This window comes from Rana temporaria, chromosome 8 (genome assembly GCF_905171775.1).
Source record: "Rana temporaria chromosome 8, aRanTem1.1, whole genome shotgun sequence".
NCBI classification, from domain to species: Eukaryota; Metazoa; Chordata; class Amphibia; order Anura; family Ranidae; genus Rana; species Rana temporaria.
The window spans coordinates 12,222,216-12,246,800 of NC_053496.1; the positions used below are offsets into that span (position 1 = coordinate 12,222,216).

Consider the following 24,585-nt stretch of genomic DNA (forward strand, 5'->3'; position numbering starts at 1 on the left):
GTGTATAATGATGTGACATCAGCGGTGGCTAGTAATGTTTGGCCTTCTGTCACTGATATTGTTTTGAGTAATTGGAGCACATGTTTCGTATACTTAAGGTACGCTGGTGTATTTTGGACCGCTGGCTGTATAAAATGGTCGATGTATTGGCCCATTCTGGATGTTAAGGATTCTATTCCGCCTTCCGGGTGGATTTTCTCTACATTTGTGTATTTTAGGGACCGTGTATACTACCGGTATCCTACACGTCTCGGGTATGAGGTATCTGGACTCCTTTTTGTTAAGAATTTATTTTTTGATTCCCAGATTGACTAATAGTACAAATTCTTTTTTAGTATTTACTGGTGGGGTTACCCAATAATTTAGTGTAAGTATTATCTTCCTGTAGTTGTCTTCCTATCTCTTTTAGGTACTGATCTTTTGACTGTATCACTACTGCACCCCCCTTATCCGCTGGGCGGATTACGATATCCTTTCTTTCCTGTGAGTTGTCTTATCCCTTTCTTTATGTGTATAGGGTCATTCTTCTTTTTTTAGCTCTAGCGATCCCACTTTGATGCATACTCAAAGCATCCTGAGATGGGAAGAACGGGAAACCTACAAAGATATGGGAAGACTCCCATACGATTCACGTACTAATGGAAATGAAAGAACAGAAACACCGAAGAAACAATGGAAAAAAACCATTCAAGAAACCACATAACAATTGGCACCAAAATGACAGAAACCAAGGTAATAATAGAGGACCACCACCCCTACAATATTATTATGGACCTAATAGATCCCCAATATCCGTATATAACAGATTTGACCCCATTAGGTATCACTATGATCAATATAATAATGACCAACGGAATTATTATAACCAATACCAGGTTGACACACAACGCCCTTTTGCAGACAGGGAGAGGAGGGATCTCTCTCCCCGGAGTCACACACAGGATCCCCACCACTCTCCCAGAAGACACCCTCAAGAAGACAGACCAAGAACAAGTCCAAATCGAGAAGGGGAAACAGAGCAGGAAAGAGACTTAAAAAGAAAACGAGAATGGTAGGAGAGAACGTTGTAAATCTGAGTGGGTTAACATTGACCACAGAGGAATTATCGGTGCTTGATAAAGGCTTGAAGCACGCATTGATTAAGAATTTGAATAAATTTGAAACTTACATCGGCATACGAAAGTATGTTAGAGAAATTAATCTAAAATAAATACATGTTGAACAATCCATTTAACAGAGTATAGATATACCTGCATTGGACAGACCAGTACAGGCATACCCCGCTTTAAGTACACTCACTTTACATACACTCGCGAGTAAGGACATACCCGCAAGTGTATGTAAAGTGCCTTACAAGTACTGTACAGACATTTTGCAGCCGCAGTAGGAGCTGAAGCTCCGAGACCATAGCCCGCCCTGTTCCAGTGTGCCCCTGACACCCCCACTACAGCCCCTGAGACCTCAACTACAGCTTTTGACACCCCCACTACAGCCCCTGACCCCCCCACTACACCCTAGACGTGAAAAAAATGTATTGTTTCACTTTAAAGCGGATGTGCCACTAAAACAATATATTAAAAGCTAGCAGCTACAAATACTGCAGCTGCTGACTTTTAATATAAGGACACTTACCTGTCCTGGAGTCCAGCGGTGATCGCAGCAGAGGATGAGCCGATCGCTCGTCACCCTGCTGCTCCCCCCTCCATCCACGGTGAGGGAACCAGGAAGTGAAGCGCTGCGGCTTCACTGCCCGGTTCCCTACGGCGCATGCGCGAGTCGCGCTGCGCCCGCCGATTGGCTCACACGCTGTGTGCTGGGAGCCGAGTGTTCCCAGCACACAACGGGCGACAGACGGGATGTGACGGAATGCCCGTCTTTCGCCCGTAGCGTGTGGCCGGAAGTGGGTGCAAATACCTGTCTTTAGACAGGTGTCTGCACCCCCCTCCCCCCTGAAAGGTGTCAAATGTGACACCGGAGGGGGGGAGGGTTCCGATCAGCGGGACTCCACTTTAGGGTGGAGGACCGCTTTAAGTACATTTTCGTTTTACATACATGCTCTGGTCCCATTGTGTACTTAAAGGTGGGGTATGCCTGTACATAGAAATTTACGTAACAACTCTGTATACAATCCACAAGTATCGGACAATCAATACATAGACGTCTTCAAAAAATTAGTTCTACAAGATCTAGAATCGCTAGAGCTAAAGAAGAATGACCCTATACACATAAAGAAAGGGTTAAGACAACTCACAGAAAGAAAGGGGGTGCAGTAGTGATACAGTCAAAAGATCAGTACCTAAAAGAGATAGGAGATAGGAAGACAACTACAGGAAGATAATACTTACACTAAATTATTGGGTAACCCCACCAGTAAATACTAAAAAGAAATGTACTATTAGTCAATCTGGTATTCAAAAAAGAAATTCTTAACAAAAAGAATTCAAGATACCTCATACCCGAGACGTGTAGGATCCCGGTAATATACACGGTCCCTAAAATACACAAATGTAGAGAAAATCCACCCGGAAAAGGCCCATAGTCAACGGAATAGAATCCTTAACATCCAGAATGGGCCAATACATCGACCATTTTATACAGCCAGCGGTCCAAAATACACCAGCGTACCTTAAGTATACGAAACATGGGCTCCAATTACTCAAAACAATATCAGTGACAGAAGGGCAATCATTACTAGCCACCGTTGATGTCACATCATTATACACCAGGGATATGCAATTAGCGGACCTCCAGCTGTTGCAAAACTACAAGTTCCATCATGCCTCTGTCTCTGGGTGTCATGCTTGTGGCTGTCAGTCTTGCTATGCCTCATGGGACTTGTAGTTCTGCAACAGCTGGAGGTCCGCTAATTGCATATCCCTGTTATACACCATTGTACAACATCATGATGCGTGCCACGCCACCAAATGTTTATTAAGGAAATTTAGTAATCTGATATGCCAACAGAGGTTGAGATTAAATGTTTGGATTTCTGCCTGAAATTTAATTATTTCTGGCATGACCAAACCTACTATAAGCAAACAACCGGGATAGCTATGGGAGCAAAATTTGCCTCAAGTGTAGCTAACGCATTCATGGCACAGTGGGAGGAACAGGCTATTTATACCAACACCCCCAAGGAGCTAACGTTGTACAAGAGGTACATCGATGACTTGATTATTGTATGGACTGGAAGTCGAGACAAATTGGAGGATTTCTTACAACAGTTAAACAATAACGACCGTAATATAAGTTCAGTATGGAAAATTGATGAAAAAAAATTTGATTTTCTGGACCTAAGTATCACTATAGAGAAGGACAACATCATCACCAAAACCTTCTTCAAAACAGTAGATACTAACAGCTATCTGTCATTAGAAAGATGTCACTTCAAACCGTGGCTATACAACATACCAAAAGGCCAATTTATACGAATAAACAGGAACTGCGCGAAAGAAGAAGATTTTAACGTACAGGCTGAATTGATTGGCAAATGGTTTAAAGAGAAAGGATATGAGGTCGTATCTATTCGCCTGATTCTTAGAATCAGCTACGCATAGATATCTGTTAGATCCGACAGGTGTAAGTCTTTTACGCCGTCGGATCGTAACTGCATTTTTAAGCTGACCACTAGGGGCGTGTATGCTGATTTACGCGGCAAAATATGTAAATCAGCAAGATACGCGAATTCCCGAACGTACGCGCGGCCTACGCAGTAAATTTACGCCGTTTACGTTAGGCTTTTCCCGGCGTATAGTTGCCCCTGCTATATGGTGGCGTAAGTGCGGCGTACCAATGTTAAGTATGGCCGTCGTTCCCGCGACTAAATTTTAAATTTTTGCGTCGTTTGCGTAACTCGTCCGTGAATGGGGCTGGACGTAATTTACGTCCACGTCAAAACCAATACATCCTTGCGGCGTATTAAGAGCAATGCACACTGGGAGATTTCCACGGACGGCGCACACGCCATTCGTGAAAAACGTCAATCACGTCGGGTCACAGAAGATTAACATAAAACACGCCCCCCTGTCCCACATTTAAATTAGGCAGGCTTACGCCGGCCGATTTACGCTACGCTGCCACAACTTACCGCGCGCAATCGCCGCCAGGCACCCGCGATTGCTCGTTACAGAGCGAGGACTGGGAGCTGTGTGTGTAAACACACAGCTCCCGGTCCTGTCAGGGGAGAAATGCCTGACTGTCTGTTCATATAATGTATGAACAGCGATCAGTAATTTCCCCTAGTGAGTCCACCCCCCCCCCTACAGTTAGAACACACCCTGGGAACATAATTAACCCCTTCCTCACCCCCTAGTGTTAACCCCTTCCTTGCCATTGGCAACTTTATAGTAATCAATGCATTTTTATAGCACTGATCGCTATAAAAATGCCAATGGTCCCAAAAATGTGTCAAAAGTGTCTGATGTGTCCGCCATAATGTCGCAGTACCGAAAAAAGAAACGCTGATCGCCGCCATTACTAGTAAAAAAAATATATTAATAAAAATGCCATAAAAATACCCCCTATTTTGTAAACGCTATAACTTTTGCGCAAACCAATCAATAAACGCTTATTGCAATTTTTTTTTTACGAGAAATATGTAGAAGAATACGTATCGGCCTAAACTGAGGAATTTTCTTTTTTTATATATTTTTGGGGGATATTTATTATAGCAAAAAGTAAAAAAATATTAATTTTTTTCAAAATTGTCGCTCTATTTTTGTTTATAGCGCAAAAACTAAAAACCGCAGAGGTAATCAAATACCACCAAAAGAAAGCTCTATTTGTGGGGAAAAAAGGACGCCAATTTTGTTTGGGAGCCATGTCGCACGACCGCGCAATTGTCAGTTAAAGCGACACAGTGCCGAATCGCAAAAAGTGCTCTGGTCTTTGACCAGCAATATGGTCCGGGGCTTAAGTGGTTAAAAAACACACAAAACCTTTTAATCATAAAACAGTTATGTAATTATGTGATATTCAATACAATTGAGATTTGTGATGTTGGCAATGTATGCAATATATGAATACAAAGTATCGATACGATGTATTGACGTAATGCTTTCTATAGCTTTTTTACTATCGGTTGTTGATGTTTTCGTAGTCAAAATAACTTCTGCAGCTTCTCCCACACCCCATGTGACTCGTGCGTCATTCCTTCTCTCTCTATATGTAGGGCGGATCACTATGACTCAGGATCACAGAGCGAGGAGACTGCAGAGGAGGAAGGTAAGACGAGATCTTCTATGTATTCCTATCCATATTATACATTCACACGTGTCTATGTACTACTAACTTAGATTGTCTTCACAATCCTGTTCTTATTTTCTATTAGCAGATCTTTGTACATAGAGCAGAATAGAATAGAATTTCTTTAATGATTTCATACTTGTGGAGACGGAGTCATTGTGACTTAGAAAGCGTGTAATGTTTAGCTGTCGGTCAGTGTATAGTGACACTGGACAGGATCAGTGGCGTACTAACTAGGGGGTGGGGGGGGGGGGGGCGGTCCGCCCCGGGTGCCACACATTCGGGGGGGGGCACGGGATGAAATGTTTCCTTCAAGACCAGGGATCCTAAAACTACGGCCCTCCAGCTGTTGTAGAACTACGCATCCCATGAGGCATTGTAACATGCTGACATTCACAGACATGACTAGGCATGATGGGAATTGTAGTTCCTGAACAACTGGAGGGCCGTAGTTTGGAAGACCCATGTTCAAGATTAACTTACTAAAGGAGTAGAACATATTCACTTGATGTGAATCTTCATTTATCTTTGAGAACGGGGTGAAGCAAAGTAAAAATTTGTTTCCAAAGAATTACAGAGTCACGTGCAAGGAGCTTCGAACATAAAATAGATTTTTTCCTGCACGTGATTGGAGAATTGAACACAACTGGACCTCATTCATTCATTCAGCTGAGTCACTTTTCTCTTTGAAAAGGTCATTTTTGCTTTGCTTACTAAACAAGGTGAAGTTGTGCCGAGTTCTATCATCCAATCATCTGTAAGAAAAAAAGCCAATTTGTTTTTAAATGTTTGTACGCAATTAGGTTTTGTTTCTGTAGCACTACCCCCGAAGGAGCTGCTGGTTTGTTTTGGGTGGCATGTTACCTCTATTCCTCCGCCGTCCAGGGTATACGATGAAGCCTCGTACACACGACCGAGGAACTCGACGGGCGAAACACATCGTTTTCCTCGCTGAGTTCCTTGTTAGGCTGTCGAGGATCTCGACAAGCCAATTTTCTCCATTCCTGTCGAGGAAATAGAGAACTTGCTCTCTTTTTGGCTCGTCGAGTTTCTCGACAGTTTCCTCAACGAAAATGTACACACGACCGGTTTCCTCAGCAAAAAAATATCTCCCAGCAAATTTCTTGCTGGTTTTTGCCGAGAAACTCGGTCGTGTGTACGAGGCCTGAGAGTTGAGAAGAATTGCAATGTCCACACTTTAGGTGTCTTTTTTTTTTTGCTTTATTACTCAACGTGGTAGAAGAATAAAAGTAGTAGTTGATGAGGTAGAAGGGTAATAGGCAGGGCTCAAGTCCTGCGGGAACGCGTGGGAACGGAGTTCCTGCACTTTTTTCACAGCAGGAACTCAGTTCCCTTTGCAGGACTAGAGCAGCCGAGCCGCCCGAGCCAATCCTTCACTAAGCGGCGATGCCCAGCTCGAGTCACTGTCAGGGGCAGGCGAACCTTAGTAATCCTTTATGTTACTGGCCGCTTCCTGTATATGGATTCATCGGGTAGTGTGCGGGTATTCTGTCACTTCCTCAATGCCGCAATGTCTCCTGGGAACTTTTGTCATTGTTCCCAGGAGACTTTGCGGAGGTCTGCCGCGAGTTATCACGGGATTTAGAAAGAACTTGCTTTAAACATGCGGTTTAGTAATTATGCATATGAGCGTATCATTTTTTTTTTTTTTTGGGATAGTGGATCTTGGGTGGGAGTTCCCACACTTTTTTCTCCAGGACTTGACCCCTGGTAATAGGTGGTAGGTTCAGGTGTAAAACTTTGATCGGAAACACTCCTGCTTCCAGCAATGTAACTTTTGTCGCCACTCTAGCCAGAGCGGGTATTGTGCACCCGTATAGGCCTCTCTCACCAGCCTAGCAGCCAGGGTGTCACACGGAAACTTTAGCAAAGTCTCTGCCACAGAGATGTATTCGGTCCAGAATCCTTCTCAATACAGGATTAAGCACCCGGATCTCTCTCTTGAATAAACTTGTGAACTCAGAACTGACAGGCGACCATCATTCAGCCTCTCAGTAATGGTGCGTCCTTCGATGAAGTTCAAGGCCTCTCCTGAGATACCAGCCTCGTGCTCGGTGCTCTCCAAGATAGGTTCTTCATCGAGTGGCTTCCTCCCTCAGGACGGACAGCACAGGACCACTCTGCACCTGTAGACCCAGTCTGACTAGCGGGCCTACTTAGTAGATCACAACCCCGGACCAACGTGGTTCCGGAGCTAGGAACACTTGAACACGCACCCCCGGCCAGGAGGGCCACACATGGGGGGTGGTGGGACGTCAGACCAGCGATTGACGACCGCAAACTAATGATGTCTGTCCCTTAAAGCAGAGGTTCACTCTAAAAACATGTATATAACATTACATTCTGCATACTTCCAACATTTACAGTATGCTGTTTTTTTTTTGTTTTTTTTGCTGTACATACCGTATTATTGCTATTTTCCACCCGGCTTCCGGGTGCTCACTCCCGCGGGAGTAGGTGTTCCTATGCAGAGGCGCAGTGTCATGTAGGACTTCGCCCAGATGATTGACGTCTTGAGAAAAACTTCCCCTCGGCGGATAAGGCGCGTCACGAGTTTCCGAAAGTAGCCGAACTGCGAGTCGGCTCTATACGGCGCCTGCGCACCGACTAGGAGCCGTGTAGAGCTGACTGTGCAGGTGCCGTATAGAGCCGACTCTCAGTTCGATTACTTTCGGAAACTCGTAGCGCGCCTTATCCGCCGAGGGGAAGTTTTTCTCAAGACGTCAATAATCTGGGTGAAGTCCCACATGACACTGCGCCTCTGCATAGGAACGCCTACTCCCGCGGGAGTGAGCACCCAGAGGCCGGGTGGAAAATAGCAATAATACAATATGTACAGCAAAAAACAAACAGCATACTGTAAATGTTGGAAGTATGCAGAATGTAATGTTATACACATGTTTTTAGGGTGAACCTCCGCTTTAAGTACTCTCCCCCAGCATGCACAGCGAGGCGATCAACCCCCACTGATTGGCTGCCGGGAAAAGAACACCCGACTGCTGCCACCCTTGGCCTGGGGTGGTACCAACACCCCAGACAACAATAGTGGTCACTCACAGTACAGCCACGGCTGGAACAGAGGCCCAAATTTGGTAAAACAATACAGTCAGAGGTAATAAAATCTCTGACCACCCTCTAAATTTAAAGCCGCGCCAGCTATGAAAGTAGCAGGGCGCTACATTTGCATAGATTGTTTCACCTCATTCACTCAGAAAATTACATGAAAATTTACTTTGAAAGTGAGCATGCGCTACTCCTTTAGTAAATCAGATCCAGGTCTGGATGAGCGAGTTTTGGGTAGAGGAACTCGACTGGCCTGCACAGAGTCCTGAACTCAACCCAATAGTACACCTTTGGGATGAATTGGAGCGAAGACTGCGCTTCTGGAAGAATGGTCAAACCTTCCTATAGACACACTCCTAAACCATCTGGACGGCCTTCCCAGAAGAGTTAACACTTTTATAGCAGCAAAGGGTGGGGTCAACTCAATATTTAACCCTACAGACTAAGACTGGGATGCCATTACAGCTCATGTGCATGTAAAGGCAGGTGTCCCAATACTTTTGACAATATGGTGTAGGACAGTGTTCAGGCCCTGTGATTGGCTGCTAGGCTGTAATAGACACATACTCCTTCATATGCCCAAGCACTGAGTATGTTGGGTTGGCAATGATGGAGGAGGGCTTGGTGAGAGATCACTGGAGAGGTCAGGATCCGTGGGTCAGTTGGAATGCATTAATTGCTGAAGTGAGGGGGTTTATTTTAAAGTAAACCTGTACTATTATACTAAAGATCCTGTGTAGGTCATCTCACCTATCATACCCCAAAACAGACCTCAATGCAGTGTAGACCCCCACTTACCCACTACCCTTGGTGCTTTCTCCCATCCCCCCCCCCGCGCCTTTGCTCAGGGCACTGGACTACGTGATGAATGGGAGAGCGACGTTTATTTTTATGGTTGGAGATATGTGCTTTACTCACAATTGTCCGTCATGGCCGTCTTAATATCATCATGGGCCCCTGGGCAAAGTAATGCTCTGGGGGCCCTAAAATTGAGACAGCAAAGGTAAACAGACCAGATATCCTCCCAGCACTCTGACCCCTCTACATCCCAGATATCCCCCCTGCACTCTGACCCCTCTACACCCCAGATATCCCCCCAGCACTCTGACCCCTCTACACCCCAGATTTCCCCCTAGAACTCAGACCCCTCTACATCCCAGATATCCCCCCTGCACTCTGACCCCTCTACACCCCAGATATCCCCCCATCACTCTGACCCCTCTACACCCCAGATATCCCCCCATCACTCTGACCCCTCTACACCCCAGATTTCCCCCTAGAACTCAGACCCCTCTACACCCTGCTTTGGAGAAACTGCAGGGGCCCCCCATGCAACCGGGGCCCCTGGGCAGTACCCAGGTGTGCCCTCTTATTAAGACAGCCCTGTTGTCCGTTCACTGATGTCCACATTCCTACTGTGAACACAACATGCATTTTCATGGAGAAATCCCATTCATTCCTATGTGTTTGTCTCTTTACAGAACATAGAAAACCCAACAGAGAAATAAAAGACATTTTCATCTGTACAATGAGAGAAATTACGATGGAAGAAGAACATCTCAGATTTGTCATTACTCGGGAAACGGCCAAACCCAAACCAGAAATTCTGCAGGATTTATCAAGATATGGTAAGAACCGGGAATTGTTGCTTGGGGAAATGTAAAGCTGAGTTGTAGTCAGTGGCGGCTGGTGCTCAAAATTTTTGGGGGGGCAAACAAACTGAAAAAAAAAACAAAAAAAAACATAAATTGCTGCCACTGTGCCCATCAAACGCAGCCACTGTACCCATAAATTGCCACCACTGTGCCATCAAACGCAGCCACTGTGCCCGTCAATTTCTGACACTGTGCCCCATCAATTGCTGCCAGTGTGCCCCATCAAATAGTGCCAGTGTGCCCCATCAAATAGTGCCAGTGTGCCCCATCAAATGTGCCAGTGTGCCCCATCAAATGTGCCAGTGTGCCCCATCAAATGTGCCCCATCAAATAGTGCCAGTGTGCCCCATCAAATAGTGCCAGTGTGCCCCATCAAATGTGCCAGTGTGCCCCATCAAATGTGCCAGTGTGCCCCATCAAATGTGCCAGTGTGCCCCATCAATTGCTGCCAGTGTGCCCCATCAATCGCCGCTAATGTGCCCCATCAGATGCTGCCTGCATTTACCTGTTTTAGAGCGGGTCAGCGGCAGTCTCCTGAACGTCCTTCATGTCTTCTTCTGTCCTCTCTCAGGCGTCCAATCACAGCGCCTGACGTTTCGGCCAATCAGGTGACCGGTAACAGACCCGGGCAACCTGATTGGCTGAGAGGCAGATTTAGTGTTGGCAAAGCGAATTCCTTCGCTTTGCTAACACCCAGCATGGCGCCCGCTGTTCAAATTTTTGGGGCGCCTATTAGAGTCTACGGCTCTAATCAGGTGCTTCCAAAAAACATCCCGCCACGGGAAGCGAGTATAAACCTCCATAATGAGGACAGCTGTGAAAAAGATGGCAGGCGCTCTACAAGTCCATTCTTTCTGACAGATCCCTCCATGTGTGTCTTGTTGTATCACTATAATGTATATCTGAAGTTTATGTTCTGCTTTGCAGGTACCAAGAAACACATCAGCGAGAGTCTCCTATATATAATATTGGCATTTGCTTTGATCAACATTGTAATTATTGCTGCGATGTGGACGGTTTATTCTGCCAGAGGTGAGTCCATGTGAAGGACACTTATATATGGGACATCACACAATGACATGGGATGCTGGGAATAATGTGTGAAAACATTACATAACATAACAGCTTCAACTCTTCTGGGAAGGCCGTCCACAAGGTTTAGGAGGGTGTCTATGGGAATGTTTGACCATTCTTCCAGAAGAGCATTTGTGAGGTCAGGTACTGTTGGACGAGACGGCCTGGCTCACAGTCTTTGCTATAATTCATTCCAAAGGTGTTCTACGGGGTTGAGGTCAGGCCCGTAGTTCCTCCACCCCAAACTCGCTCATCCATGTCTTTATGGACCTTGCTTTGTGCACTGGTGCGCAGTCATTTTGGAACAGGAAGGGGCCGTCCCCAAACTGTTCCCATAAAGTTGGGGGCATGAAATTGTCCAAAATGTCTTGGTATACTGACACCTTAAGAGTTTCTTTCATTGGAACTAAGGGGCCAAGCCCAACCCCTGAAAAGCAACCCCACACCATAACCCCTCCTCCACCAAATTATTTGGAGCAGTGCACAAAGCAAGGTCCATAAAGACATAGATTAGCGAGTCTGGGGTGGACGAACTTGACTGGCCTGCACAGAGTTCTGACCTCAACCAAATGCACTCCTGGAAGAATGGTCAAACATTCCCATAGACACCCTCCTAAACCTTGTGGACGGCCTTCCCAGAAGAGTTGAAGCTGTTATAGCTGCAAAGGGCGGGGCCAACTCAATATTGAACCCTACAGACTAATGCCGCGTACACATGATCGGATATTCCGTCAGAAAAACCTTGGATGGTTTTTCCGACAGAATTCCGCTCAAGCTTGGCTTGCATACACACGGTCACACAAAAGTTCTCTGAACTTTTGACCGTCAAGAGCGTGGTGACATACAACACTGCGACGAGCCGAGAAAATTAAGTCAAATGCTTCCGAGAATGCGTCGAATTGTTTCTGAGCATGCGTCTGAGTTTTGCTAGTCGGAATTGCTACAGACGAACGGAATTTCCGATAGAATTTTTTTCCGGCGGAAAATTTGAGAACCAGCTCTCAATCTTTTGTTGGCAGAAATTCCGACAGCAAAAGCTCGATGGAGCCTACACACGGTCGGAATTTCCGACCAAAAGTTCACATCGGACTTTTCTTGTCGGAATTTCCGATCGCGTGTACGGGGCATAAGACTGGGATGCCATTAAAGTCCATGCGTGTGTAAAGGCAAGTGTCTCAATACTTTTGACAATTTGGTGTGTATGTATGATATATATACTGTGTGTGTGTATATATATATATATTTTTTTTTTGATGATTTATTTGGAAACCAGAAAGCAAAAAGGGTTTTTGTGCGCCAATCAGATTATAGTTGTCTTTCCAAAATTGGGATTTGAAAAGAAAATTCAATTTCTACAGACAACACCGCAAAACATTCCCCCTTCATCTGTTTACCCCACTACTGCTAGCTGTAAATTGAACTAAGCTTATGTTTGCCCCCTAAGACGCGGCTCATTGATGGAACCACCAACACCAATGTAAATATTGTGTATTTTCCGATTTTAGGGAAGTGCGGCGCCTGCCCAGAGGTCTTCCTTGAAGCTCCGTGTGAAGATGACTGGATCTGGTACAGAAAGAAATGTTATTATTTCTCCAAGCAATATAATGAGTGGCAAAAGAGCCAGGACTTCTGTGTCTCCCACAATGCATCACTCGCCCTTATCGATTCCCAGGAAGAGCTGGTGAGTTGATTGGTGTTCAAGTCTGTGTGAAAATGTAGCTGAATTCCACCTTTCCAGCGCTTTTTGCTGTTCCTTCCTTCTTGGCCCCCACTGCAAATAGTTCTTCTGGGGGGAGAAAATGTGACCTCCCCCCATGATGGGTTACTCTGGGTATAGGAGAATACGTGACCTCCTCCCATGATAAGTTCTTCTGGGTATGGGGGAGGTTGTGACCTCCTCCCTTGCTGGGTATGAGAGATAATGTAACCTCTTCCCGTGAAGGGTTCTTCTGAGTATTGGGGGAGAATGTGACCTCTTCCCGTGATGGGTTCTTCTGGTTATGGGGCCGATGTAGCCTCTTCCCATGATAGGTTATTCTTGTTATGGGGGAGGATGTGGCTTCTTCCCATAATGGGTTCTTCTGAGTATGGGGGAGAATGTATCCTCTTCCCATGAAGGGTTCTTCTGAGTATTGGGGGAGAATGTGACCTCTTCCAGTGATGGGTTCTTCTGGTTATGGGGCCGATGTAGCTTCTTCCCATGATAGGTTATTCTGGTTATGGGGGAGGATGTGGCTTCTTCCCATAATGGGTTCTTCTGAGTATTGGGGGAGAATGTAACCTCTTCCCATGAAGGGTTATTCTGATTATTGGGGGAGAATGTAACCTCTTCCCATGAAGGGTTATTCTGATTATTGGGGGAGAATGTAACCTCTTCCCATGAAGGGTTCTTCTGATTATTGGGGGAGAATGTAACCTCTTCCCATGAAGGGTTCTTCTGAGTATTGGGGGAGAATGTGACCTCTTCCCATGAAGGGTTCTTCTGAGTATTGTGGGAGAATGTGACCTCTTCCCATGAAGGGTTCTTCTGAGTATTGTGGGAGAATGTGACCTCTTCCCATGATGGGTTCTTCTGATTATTGGGGGAGAATGTAACCTCTTCCCATGAAGGGTTCTTCTGAGTATTGGGGGAGAATGTGACCTCTTCCCGTGATGGGTTCTTCTGGTTATGGGGCCAAAGTGGCTTCTTCCCATGATAGGCTATTCTGGTTCTGGGGGAGGATGTGGCTTCTTCCCATAATGGGTTCTTCTGAGTATGGGGGAGAATGTAACCTCTTCCCATTATGAGTTCTGCTGGATATGGGGGAAAATGCAACCTCCTCTCATTATGGGTTCTAAAAGGTATGGGGAAAGATGTGACTTCTTTCCATGATGGGTTTTCTCTGGATATGGGGGAGGATTTGGCCTCCTCCTCCGATGATGTGGTGTTCAGTCCCTTATTTACAGTATTACATGAGGCATAAACAAATTAATGCGTTTTGTTTTTTAGCATAATATAGTTCTTCTTTCAAAAGGCCTCCAGGTCCCTGTTGTTGAAATAAATTGGTTGGCCATCTTTATCATTAGTACATGTGTAAAGCACAGGGACCACAATTTTTGGATTGCAAGGATAAAACGCTTCAACCTGCTTCCTATCAATGGACTTCTGCCATAATAATTATATATACAATCAGCTGTAATCATGTCCAGTTGCAGCATTGCTGTTGAGGCAACATTAATGGGCGCTGGTGAGGCTGCATTGATGGGCGCTGATGGGCTGCATTTTAGGGGGCGCTTCATGAAAAAGGTGGGGTATACATGGCAGGGCAAAGGAGGTGGAGTCAGGGGTGGAGCCAGGGGGCGGCAAAATTAAGTCTCGTCTAGGGTTTTAAAAAACCCTTGCACCAGCCCTGACTGTGGCCAATCACCCTGTAGTTTAGGCATTTAATTGGGTGTAGTTGCGAATCCAATCAAATTGGTCCTCATTGATTGCATCACACCCAGCCAGCTTGTGCTTATTAGTCCTAATATTTACTTACATTTTTCCCCACCAGGAGTTTCTTCAACGATTCAAAGGCTCATCAGATCACTGGATTGGTCTGAAGAGAGAAGATAATGGGGGGCTCTGGATGTGGACAAATGGATCAGTATTTAATGAAACGTAAGTCTGGCTTCTATGAAAAGGAAACTTTATTGGTGTTGGGTCAATATTATTTAAAATTATTTCAATACTCCTGGAATGGATTATGCTCGTAATCCGAGGTTCCACTGTATTTATGAATTAAATCCTTTAAAAAGTTAAATAATTGAGCTATTCAGTAAACATTCGTATGGCAAAGTTCTCACCAGCTGTCTTGGATCTCCTCCAGGTTCCACATCGATGGGGTGTCCCCATGCGTGTTCCTCAATCGGGAGCGGGTCTCCAGTGCCGCCTGTTACTCCGATCGATACTGGATTTGTAACAAGCCAGACCGGAAAAATGAAAGATGACGATTGGCTGGAGGCTTGGCGCAACTCAAAGAACAACTGGCTAAAGGGGCAACCTTCTTCTCGAGCTTCTGGATATCTGGTGATCGGCTATGAAGACTTCTTTCAGGAATATATCTGATGATCGTGTTTGAAGACTTCTTTCAGGAACATATCTGGTGGTCCAGTAAGAAGACTTCATTCAGGAACATAGCTGGTGATCGAGTATGAAGTCTTCTTTCGGGAACATATTTGGTGGTCCAGTATGAAGACTTCTTTCAGGAACATATCTGGTGATCGAGTATGAAGACTTATTTCGGGAACATATCTGGTGATCGAGTATGAAGACTTCTTTCGGGAACATATCTGGTGATCGAGTATGAAGACTTCTTTCAGGAACATATCTGGTGATCGAGTATGAAGACTTCTTTCAGGAACATATCAGGTGGTCCAGTATGAAGACTTCCTTCGGGAACATATCTGGTGATCGAGTATGAAGACTTCTTTCAGGACCACACGCATTGAGAACCTTCTTGATCATTAAAATAAATTGGAATGGCCAACTCTCATAATGATGGACACAATTACAGATTCTGGTTTTCACCGATGATCTATTCAACTGCCAACAAGATTTGGATCTTCAGCAGGCTGGAGAATTTTTATTTAATGATTTTTGTATTGCCTACTATTCTTACTTGACCAATCACATCCATACTGGATTATTGTACAAGTTGGAACTTTCTACCTTTTGCAACGCCTTTTCTTGTGTTGCCCAGTGCCGATCACACCTGGACTGCTCAGCCAACTCTGTGAAGATCAACTTTTATTTGGTCAACTTCTACTTTTGCTTTATAAGTTCTCTTTATTTTGTATATATATATTTTTTTATACTTCCAAAGCTGGATCCTTTGATAAATATTTATTACCATTGATTTTTTTTTTTATATGTGTGTGAGGCGGGGGGGGGGGGTGGAGGATGTGTGCTGGTGGGAGGGGTACCAGTGACGCAACTTCCAGTTTTCCGTGGAACGCATGCCGCAGCTGCGAAGCCGGAACACACTGATACCTGTCTTTTCAAGTCGCCTCGTGAGTGGCGTTTTGTTAGTGCACAGTTGTCCAGTGCCGGTGACTTGTCCTTAAAGTTCCCCTAACGTGAAAGATCCTTCAAGGACTGCGCAGGCGCAAACTTGCCGATGGAAATCTCCGAACCTCGCCCGGCATCCAGGCTCATTCTTTAACATCCCCGACTGGCCACTTTCCTCAAAATCCACATCGCCCTGGATGCCGGCCGAGGTTTGGAGATTTCCGTTGGCAAGTTTGCGCCTGCGCAGTCCTTAAAGGAACTTTCTCGTTAGCCGGAACCATATCGGCAGATCACCGGCAGTGCTTCACTATGTACTTTATTCTCTCTTTTCATATTTAATATTCTCTCTTATAAAAGATGAGAGTCCATTAACTCTGGTAAGTGGGGGTAACAAGAGGGGAGTGTGTTCTCTAAAAATTCCTTTCAACCTGGAAGTTTGAATTGCCGTTGGAAGCACCTTGCGCTTTATTTCCTCTCATTGCACTTTATTTACCACAATTGTAATTTGTATTTAATTATGTTTATATATGTTAAAATCCACATTCCACTAGCGCTGTTAATGAATGTATATATGTATATTCGTTTAGCACTGTCTCTCACAAAAAAATATATTCTACTTTTAAAAAACATGGAGTAGATCTCATAAGCAAGGTAATGTGGATCCTTTAGCAAAGTCAACCAGCCAAGAACACCAGATATATGCAGCTGCTCACAGGATGGAAATCCCCAACGCTTATCACAGTTGGTCTATCCCTGTGAGCTACGCTGCACTGAAGAGACCCAATAAGGTTGAAATATTTGTGTGTTTTAATTTTTTTTTCAGTATTATGTACAGTGGAACCTTGGATTACAAGCATAATCCGTTCCAGGAGAATGCTTGTAATCCAAAGCACTCGCATTTCAAAGCAAATTTCCCCATAGAAGTCAATGGAAATGAAGATAATTCGTTCCACATTGAATTGTATTGTATGCAGTACCGCATTAGGTCAGAGGTGGGGGGTGGAAATACTCGGAGACCGCTCAGAGCCGCTATGATTAAGCACCTTCATACGGTGCGAAACGCGTCAGCAGCTTTTACCGTTTTCTGTAATATGAAGTGACTGTATTTTATCTTCTACATAAGATATCAATAAACATGCCTGCAACGGTGTGCGACCGTCCAGGATTTTTTCTTTCTTCCTAGTTCGGTGCAGAGCCAGCACCTGTAAGTTCCTAAAAGGGCGTGTGCTTTAGAGGACTGGGACTTTAGAGTGGCAATCCTCCTCTAGCCGCTCGGATGTACTCAAACCCTCAAAGGTTTGGGAACTCAGGGCCAGATTTACGTAAAAGTGCGACGGCGTAACGTATCGTAGATACGTTACACCGCCGCAAGTTTTATCGCAAGTGCCTGATTCACAAAGCACTTGCAATTAAAACCTACGCCGGCGGCCTCCGGCGTAAGCCCGTGTAATTCAAAGGGGCGTGTGCCATTTAAATTAGGCGCGCTCCCGCGCCGGACCTACTGCGCATGCTCACTTTTGAATTTCCCGCCGTGCTTTGCGCAAAGTGACGTCATTTTTTGGAACGGTGACGTGCGTAGCGTACTTTCGTATTCCCGGACGTCTTACGCAAGAAATTTTTTTTTTAAATTCGACGCGGGAACGACGGCCATACTTTAACATGGGCTGTGTAAAGTTAGGACAGCTAAAACGCCGACTAACTTTGCGACGGGAAACTAGACTAACAGCGACGTAACGAACGCGAAAAACCGTTGTGGATCGCCGTAAGTACTAATTTGCATACCCGACGCTGGTTTACGACGCAAACTCCCCCCAGCGGCGGCCGAGGTACTGCATCCTAAGATCCGACAGTGTAATTCAATTACACCTGTCGGATCTTAGGGCAAACTATGCGTAACTGATTCTATGAATCAGTCGCATAGATAGAAACAGAGATACGACGGCGTATCAGGAGAAATGCCGTTGTATCTCATTTGTGAATCTGGCCCTGAGTGTTTCCGAGTTTCCGAGTGCATCCAAATGGCTACAAATGGCTCAGAGTGTCACTGGCCCCCTCCCGAACCTCTGGCCAAATGTGGTACTGCACACCACAAAGGCTTGAATCCCGCCCGTTTTGGGAGACAACACTCGCAAACCAAGTCAGGATCTTTTTTATGTAATAGCTCGTATTGCGAAACGCTCGTTAACTGCGTTACTCGCAATCCGAGGTATTACCGTATTTGCTTTGAAGTTACAATTTTATATGCAATAAAAAATTAAAAGGACCCAAATGTCCTTAGAGGTATAGGGGTTCACCAAAACATTTACACGAAAATTATGAAAATGGCGGCAGATTGTGTCATCGGTCTGCACTCAGGTTAGAGTTGTCATTCACATCCGCGGGGTCCTGGATTGTCCCCCCTCACCGTCTTCTATAGACATCCAGTGGGTGAAATCTCATTGGTCAGCTTGGTGCGAACGCTCATCCAGCCACCCATATACACATAGGTGTAATGTATGTTCTCCTTTCCAAATGACTTCCTGCAAAAGATTGCTCGGGAAATCCTGTTGCTTTTTGGCAATTATGTATTCATTTATTATTTATTTAAAGTACGCTGATAAAATCTTTTTTACAACTATTTGAGCTGTCTGAGTATTGTTTCAGTGTTTGAATATTTGAAGTGTGTCTAAACCAAAATGATACATTAGCGCAGCTTACCGGTCCTTAGATGTTTTGGCTCCATTAGGTTCAGGTCACACCATACAGATGTGACCAAGTGTGGGCATGTCCCTGTGCGTCTCATGTAGGACAGTCCGTTCGTTTCATTTCCCTTCTCCCGGGAAACAACAGAAAATAAGTCCCTGACTCTTTTCTAAGATCCCTGTACAAATCCGCATGGTGCTCCAGCAGATGTGTGGGGCCCCATTAACAATTAACCCCTTCCCGCCCACGCTCTAGCCAAAAGAAGGCTACAGCGCCGACTTACAATGCCAGGAGGGCATGCCAGGAGTTGGCTGACCACAGATTGGGGTAAAGGGCCAATCACAGTGGCCCTTTAACACGCCAATGACAGCTGATCACAGGTTGTAAACAGAGGCCGGTCATCTGCTTTTTTCCCCTCACGCTGACAGCATGAGGATAAAACAAGAAAACCGACATCCGGCTTCTGTTAAAGGGACATCGTCATCATCAATATCACCTACCACTGCCCACCAGTGCTGCTAATCAGTGCCCACCAGTGCTACCTATCAATGCCTCATCATCAATGTCACCTACCAGTGCGGCCTACCACTGCCCACCAGTGCTGCTAATCAGTGCCCACCAGTGCCACCTACCAGTGCCCTTCAGTGTCGCCTATCAGTGCCCATCAATGCCACCTATCAGTGCCCACCAGTGGCATCTCATCTGCGCCCATTAGTGCCACCTATCAGTGCCCATAGGCGGGCGCAAGGGGTGTGCCAGGTGTGCCTGGGCACACCCTAATCCTGGGGTTGGCAAGCAGTCAACGGTGGACAGGTGACAGGTAAATTGCAATATTTCCTTGTCGGTCCTCGGAACCTGGACAGGAGAGGTGGCGGGGGGTGGAATTTAGTGGAACCGATCTGTATTTTCCTTCTGCAGCAGCTAAATGTAGGCTTCTCCTCCTCTCCCTTTTGTCAACATTCAGCTGCCACAGGAGGAAAATATAGCGGATTGGTACTAATATATGCCACCCCTCCTTTCCCTGTTACTCTTCCTTCTGTTGCCCGGGTCCCCCATGTGCTCCCTTGCTCCCCCTTTCCCTCATTGTTTTTAGGATGGAGAGTGGGGAAGAGGCCGGTAAATATGTCAAATGCATACAGTATGTGTTGGAGCTTTGGGGTGCACACCCTAATGCAATAGGCTGTGCATACCTATGTCAGTGCCCATCAGTACCATTCAGTGCCGCCTATCAGTGCCTATCAGTGCTCACCAGTGGCGCCTCATCGGTGCCCATTAATGCCACCTGTCAGTGCCCATCAGGGTGACATTCTCACCCCCTATACTGTATCTATGGAGGAGCAGCATTGTCAGTCACCCTAGAACAAAAATATACAACACCCCCCTCATTTTCTTATATCCATACCATGAGGGGGGGGGGGGGGCATTTTGTAGTTAACTATGAACAATGTAACTGATAACAGTCAGCACAGAAAGAGTACAGGAAGTTATCAGCTCACATGGTTTCTAGGCAGGATCGACAGGTATATATTTTTTGCACTTATCAAAAAAGGTAACTTATAAAAAAATGCTTTTAGTGCATGTATATATAAAACAAATTGCATTGCAAACTGCCTAATGAATGTGCGTGTACATTTGTAGTGTGCAAATGGAGTAAAACATTTTTTTTAGGCTATTTACTATGATGGGCAAATATATTTCATTGATTTAAAATGGAAAGTTCTGCATTTGGGAACTAGAGGGCGCTTCGTATTATAGGAATATACAGCTCTCCCTGTTTCTCCCTCCTGCAGTAACTCGGCACTTCCTGTTTCCCCCTTCTGCAGTAACTCGGCACTTCCTGTTTCCCCCTTCTGCAGTAACTCGGCACTTCCTACTTCCCCCTCCTGCAGTAACTCGGCACTTCCTGCTTCCCCCTCCTGCAGTAACTCGGCACTTCCTGCTTCCCCCTCCTGCAGTAACTCGGCACTTCCTGCTTCCCCCTCCTGCAGTAACTCGGCACTTCCTGCTTCCCCCTCCTGCAGTAACTTGGCACTTCCTGCTTCCCCCTCCTGCAGTAACTTGGCACTTCCTGCTTCCCCCTCCTGCAGTAACTCAACATTCCTTGCTTCGTCCTCGAGCAGTGACTAATCTCAGGCCCCCTATTCTCAGCAGTAACTCAAGTTTAGCCCCGACTCCCTCCTTCAAGCAGTGAATCAGCAATTTAGCCTCCTTCTAGTAGTGATTCGTCCACTCAGCTCCCAGCTCTCTATTCCCAGCAGTCACTCAACTTTTTCAGCAACTCATGCTCCCCCCTCCCAGCAGTGACTAAGCTTTTTAGCTCCCCCCTCCAAGTAGTGACTAAGCAGTTCAGCTGCCATGCTAGCGCCCCCTGCCAGCAGTGACTCAGCCGAAATGTATTTTAACCACTTGACCTCCTGAAGTTTTACCCCCCTCATGACCAGGCCATTTTTTGCCAAACGGCACTGCGTTATTTTAACCGACAAATATTTTTTTTCATTAGTTTAGGCCAAAAATGTATTCTGCTACATATTTTGAATTAAAACAATCCCATTTAGCGTATGTTGGTTGGTTTTGCGCACTAGCGAGTGCGTCCAACAAACTACGGGATGTTTTTATGGAATTTTTTATTTTATTTTTTACTAGTAATGGTGGCGATCAGTGACTTACAGTGTAGCAGGACTGTGACGTTGCGGGAGAAAATTGGACACTAACTGACACTTTTTTTGGGGACTAGTGACACTAATACAGTGATCAGTGCCAAAAAATATGCACTGTCACTCTACTAATGACACTGGCAGGGAAGGGGTTAACATCAGGGGCGATCAAAGGGTTAAATGTGTTCCTTGATAACTAGTAGCTAGATTCATTTAGCCCCGCGCAACTTTAAGGCGGCGTAGCGTATTGTATTTACACTACGCCGCCTTAAGTCAGAGAGGCAAGTACTGTATTCTCAAAGTACTTGCCTCCTAACTTACGGCGGCGTAGCGTAAATGCGGCGGGCGCAAGCGCGCCTGATTCATAATAGGCTGAGGGGGCGTGTTTTATGATAATTTCGTTTGACCTGACGTGATTGACGTTTTTTTGGAACGGCGCACGCGCCGTCCGCCTACATTTCCCAGTGTGCATTGCGGCAACGTACGCCGCACGGGCCTATTGATTTCGACGTGGACGTAAACGACGTAAATCCCTATTCACGGACGACTTACGCAAACGACGTAAAAATTTCGAAGCGGGAACGGCGGCCATACTTTAACATTACTATTCCATCTATTTGATGGAATAACTTTAGGCCTGATAAAGCGTTACGGAAACGGCGTATCTGTACTTCGGCGGCCGGGTGTACGTTCGTGAATCGGCGTATCTACTAATTTACATATTCTACGCCGACCGCAATGGAAGCGCCACCCAGCGGCCAGCCTCAATATTGCAATCTAAGATAGGACGGCGCAAGCCGTCGTATCTTAGATATGTTTAAGCGTATCTCTGTTTGAGCATACACTTAAACATAAGTCGACGTAAATTCTGAGTTAGGTCGGCTTATCTACTGATACGCCGGCCTAACTCTATGTGAATCTAGCTATATGTGTGTGTGTGTGTGTGGGGGGGGGGGGGGGGTATGATTTTACTGTGGGAAGGCAGAGAATCGTGTTCCTGCTTAGCAGAAACACAGGATCACTATCTTCCCTACTGACAGAATGGCGAACTTCCCCTAAGGGGACTCCTGCCGAACAGCTGTATAATTCCCACGCGAGATCTCGGAAACACAGATTGACACCCGAGCATAACGAAAATAATGACACAGATGGCGAGTGGGTGGAAGAAAGTTTTTTTGACCACCTCACCTCCTGTCGGTAACCACCCTGTAAACGCATTGTACCTCGAGTGATGGGCGTCCTGTGACAACTGAGTAGTGGCTGCTTCAAGTTTACCTCTCATGATGGTAGTTTTTACGATTGCCCGGTGTACTGTCAAATTTTATGTCTTAAGATATTGCAAGGATTTTATAGTTACAATGTTACATAGTTACAAATATAGGGCCAGATTCACAAAAGAGATACAACGGCGTATCTCCTGATACTCCGTCGTATCTCTGTTTCTATCTATGCGACTGATTCATAGAACCAGTTACGCATAGATATCCATAAGATCCGACAGGTGTAATTGTTTTACACTGTCGGATCTTAGGATGCAGTACCGCGGCCGCCGCTGGGGGGAGTTTGCGTCGTAAACCAGCGTCGGGTATGCAAATTAGGAGTTACGGCGATCTACGACGGATTTTCACGTTCGCTACGTCGCCACTAATCTAGTTTCCCGTCGCAAAGTTAGTCGTCGTTTTGGGTGCCCTAACTTTAGTCAGCAAACGTATGTGCTGTCTAAAGTATGGCCGTCGTTCCCGCGTCGAAATTTAAAAATGAACGTCGTTTGCGTAAGCCGTCCGGGAATACGGAATTACGATACGCGCGTCGCCGTTCGAAAAAATGACGTCACGGCGCGCAAAGCACGACGGGAATTGCGCAACTGAGCATGCGCAGTAGGTCCGGCGCGGGAGCGCGCCTAATTTAAATGGCACACGCCCATTTGAATTGGCCCGCCTTGCGCTGGAGGCCGCCGGCGTAGTTTTCATCGCAAGTGCTCTGTGAATCAGTCACTTGCGATGAAAACTTGCGGCGGTGTAACGTATCTATGATACGTTACGCCGCCGCTCACCTACGTGAATCTGGCCCATAGTAGGTGAGGTTGAAAAAAGACTCAAGACACAACCTATGTGTGTGATTATATGTCAGTATTACATTCAATATATCGCTGTATGTTGTGGTCGTTCAGGTGATTATTTAATAGTTTCTTGAAACTATCGATGCTCCCCGCTGAGACCACCGCCTGTGGAAGGGAATTCCACATCCTTGCCGCTCTTACAGTAAAGAACCCTCTACGTAGTTTAACCACTTAAGAACCACCTAACGCCGATATACGTCGGCAGAATGGCAAAGCTGGGCACATAGACGTATACATACATCCTCTTAAAAAAACGGTTTGAAGCTCTGTGACCGCGCCCAGCGGGACCCGATCGCCACCGGTGACCCGCGATCGGGTCACAGGAGCTGGAGAACGGGGAGAGGCGAGTGCAAACACACCTTCCCCGTTCTTCTCTGTGGCAGTGTCACTGATCGTCTGTTCCCTGTTATAGGGACCGACGATCAGTGATGTCACACCTACAGCCACGCCCCCCTACAGTAAGAATCACTCACTTAGAGTGAGTGAGTGAGTAACTTGTATAGCGCAGCAAATGCGAACTTAATCGCCTCAAGGCGCTTGGCATCCAGAGTTGTACAGGTCTTTCAGAAGAGGTGGGTCTTTAGCTTTTTTCTAAATGCCCGATGGTTTTCTTCCAAGCGGATGGTCGTGGGTAGAGCATTCCAGAGCCGTGGTCCTTGGACCGAGAATCTTCGTTCTCCTTTCGATTTGTAGCGGAATTTAGGAATTTGGAGAAGGTTTTGGTTGGTTGACCGGAGCTTGCGCTTGGTGACGTAGGGTTTTATTTTCTCGCTTAAGTATTGAGGAGCTTTTCCCTGTGTACATTTGTGGGTGAGGCAGAGCGTCTTGAATGTCACCTGATCCTGTACGGACAGCCAGTGGAGGGACCTCAAGACCGGGGAGACTGATTCCCACGGCTTTTTACCTGTTACCAGTCTGGCTGCCGTGTTCTGGACGACTTGTAGACGTGAAATCTGGTATTTTGGTAGTCCTAAGTAGAGGGAGTTTGCGTAGTCGAGTCGTGAGTTGATGATTGTTCCAACCACTACTGCCGTGTCCTCTTCC

The 24,585-nt window shown here is 45.9% G+C and overlaps 1 protein-coding gene across 2 annotated transcripts; it reads left to right on the plus strand.

Moving 5' to 3' along the window:
* The first annotated feature begins 5,070 nt into the window (after nucleotides 1-5,070).
* LOC120946682 (C-type lectin domain family 2 member B-like) lies at nucleotides 5,071-15,436 on the plus strand. 2 transcript variants are annotated; one of them, XM_040361308.1, is made up of 6 exons: nucleotides 5,071-5,223; nucleotides 9,810-9,956; nucleotides 10,911-11,015; nucleotides 12,563-12,738; nucleotides 14,591-14,697; nucleotides 14,906-15,436. In XM_040361308.1, the coding sequence occupies exons 2-6, from the start codon at nucleotides 9,857-9,859 to the stop codon at nucleotides 15,024-15,026; spliced, it is 609 nt and encodes a 202-aa protein (XP_040217242.1). In that variant the 5' UTR covers nucleotides 5,071-5,223; nucleotides 9,810-9,856; the 3' UTR covers nucleotides 15,027-15,436. The 2 variants fall into 2 exon arrangements, with proteins under 2 accessions (XP_040217242.1, XP_040217241.1); XM_040361307.1 differs by lacking the exon at nucleotides 5,071-5,223 and having other exon boundaries at nucleotides 9,669-9,956.
* Nucleotides 15,437-24,585: the final 9,149 nt, after the last annotated feature.

Coding starts and splice junctions, on each gene's coding strand:
- LOC120946682 (XM_040361307.1), top strand. CDS start 9,767: ATGGAGAAATCCCATTCATTCCTATGTGTTTGTCTCTTTACAGAACAT. Junction 9,957..10,910: donor GCAGGATTTATCAAGATATG/GTAAGAACCGGG, acceptor TCTGCTTTGCAG/GTACCAAGAAACACATCAGC. Junction 11,016..12,562: donor GACGGTTTATTCTGCCAGAG/GTGAGTCCATGT, acceptor TTCCGATTTTAG/GGAAGTGCGGCGCCTGCCCA.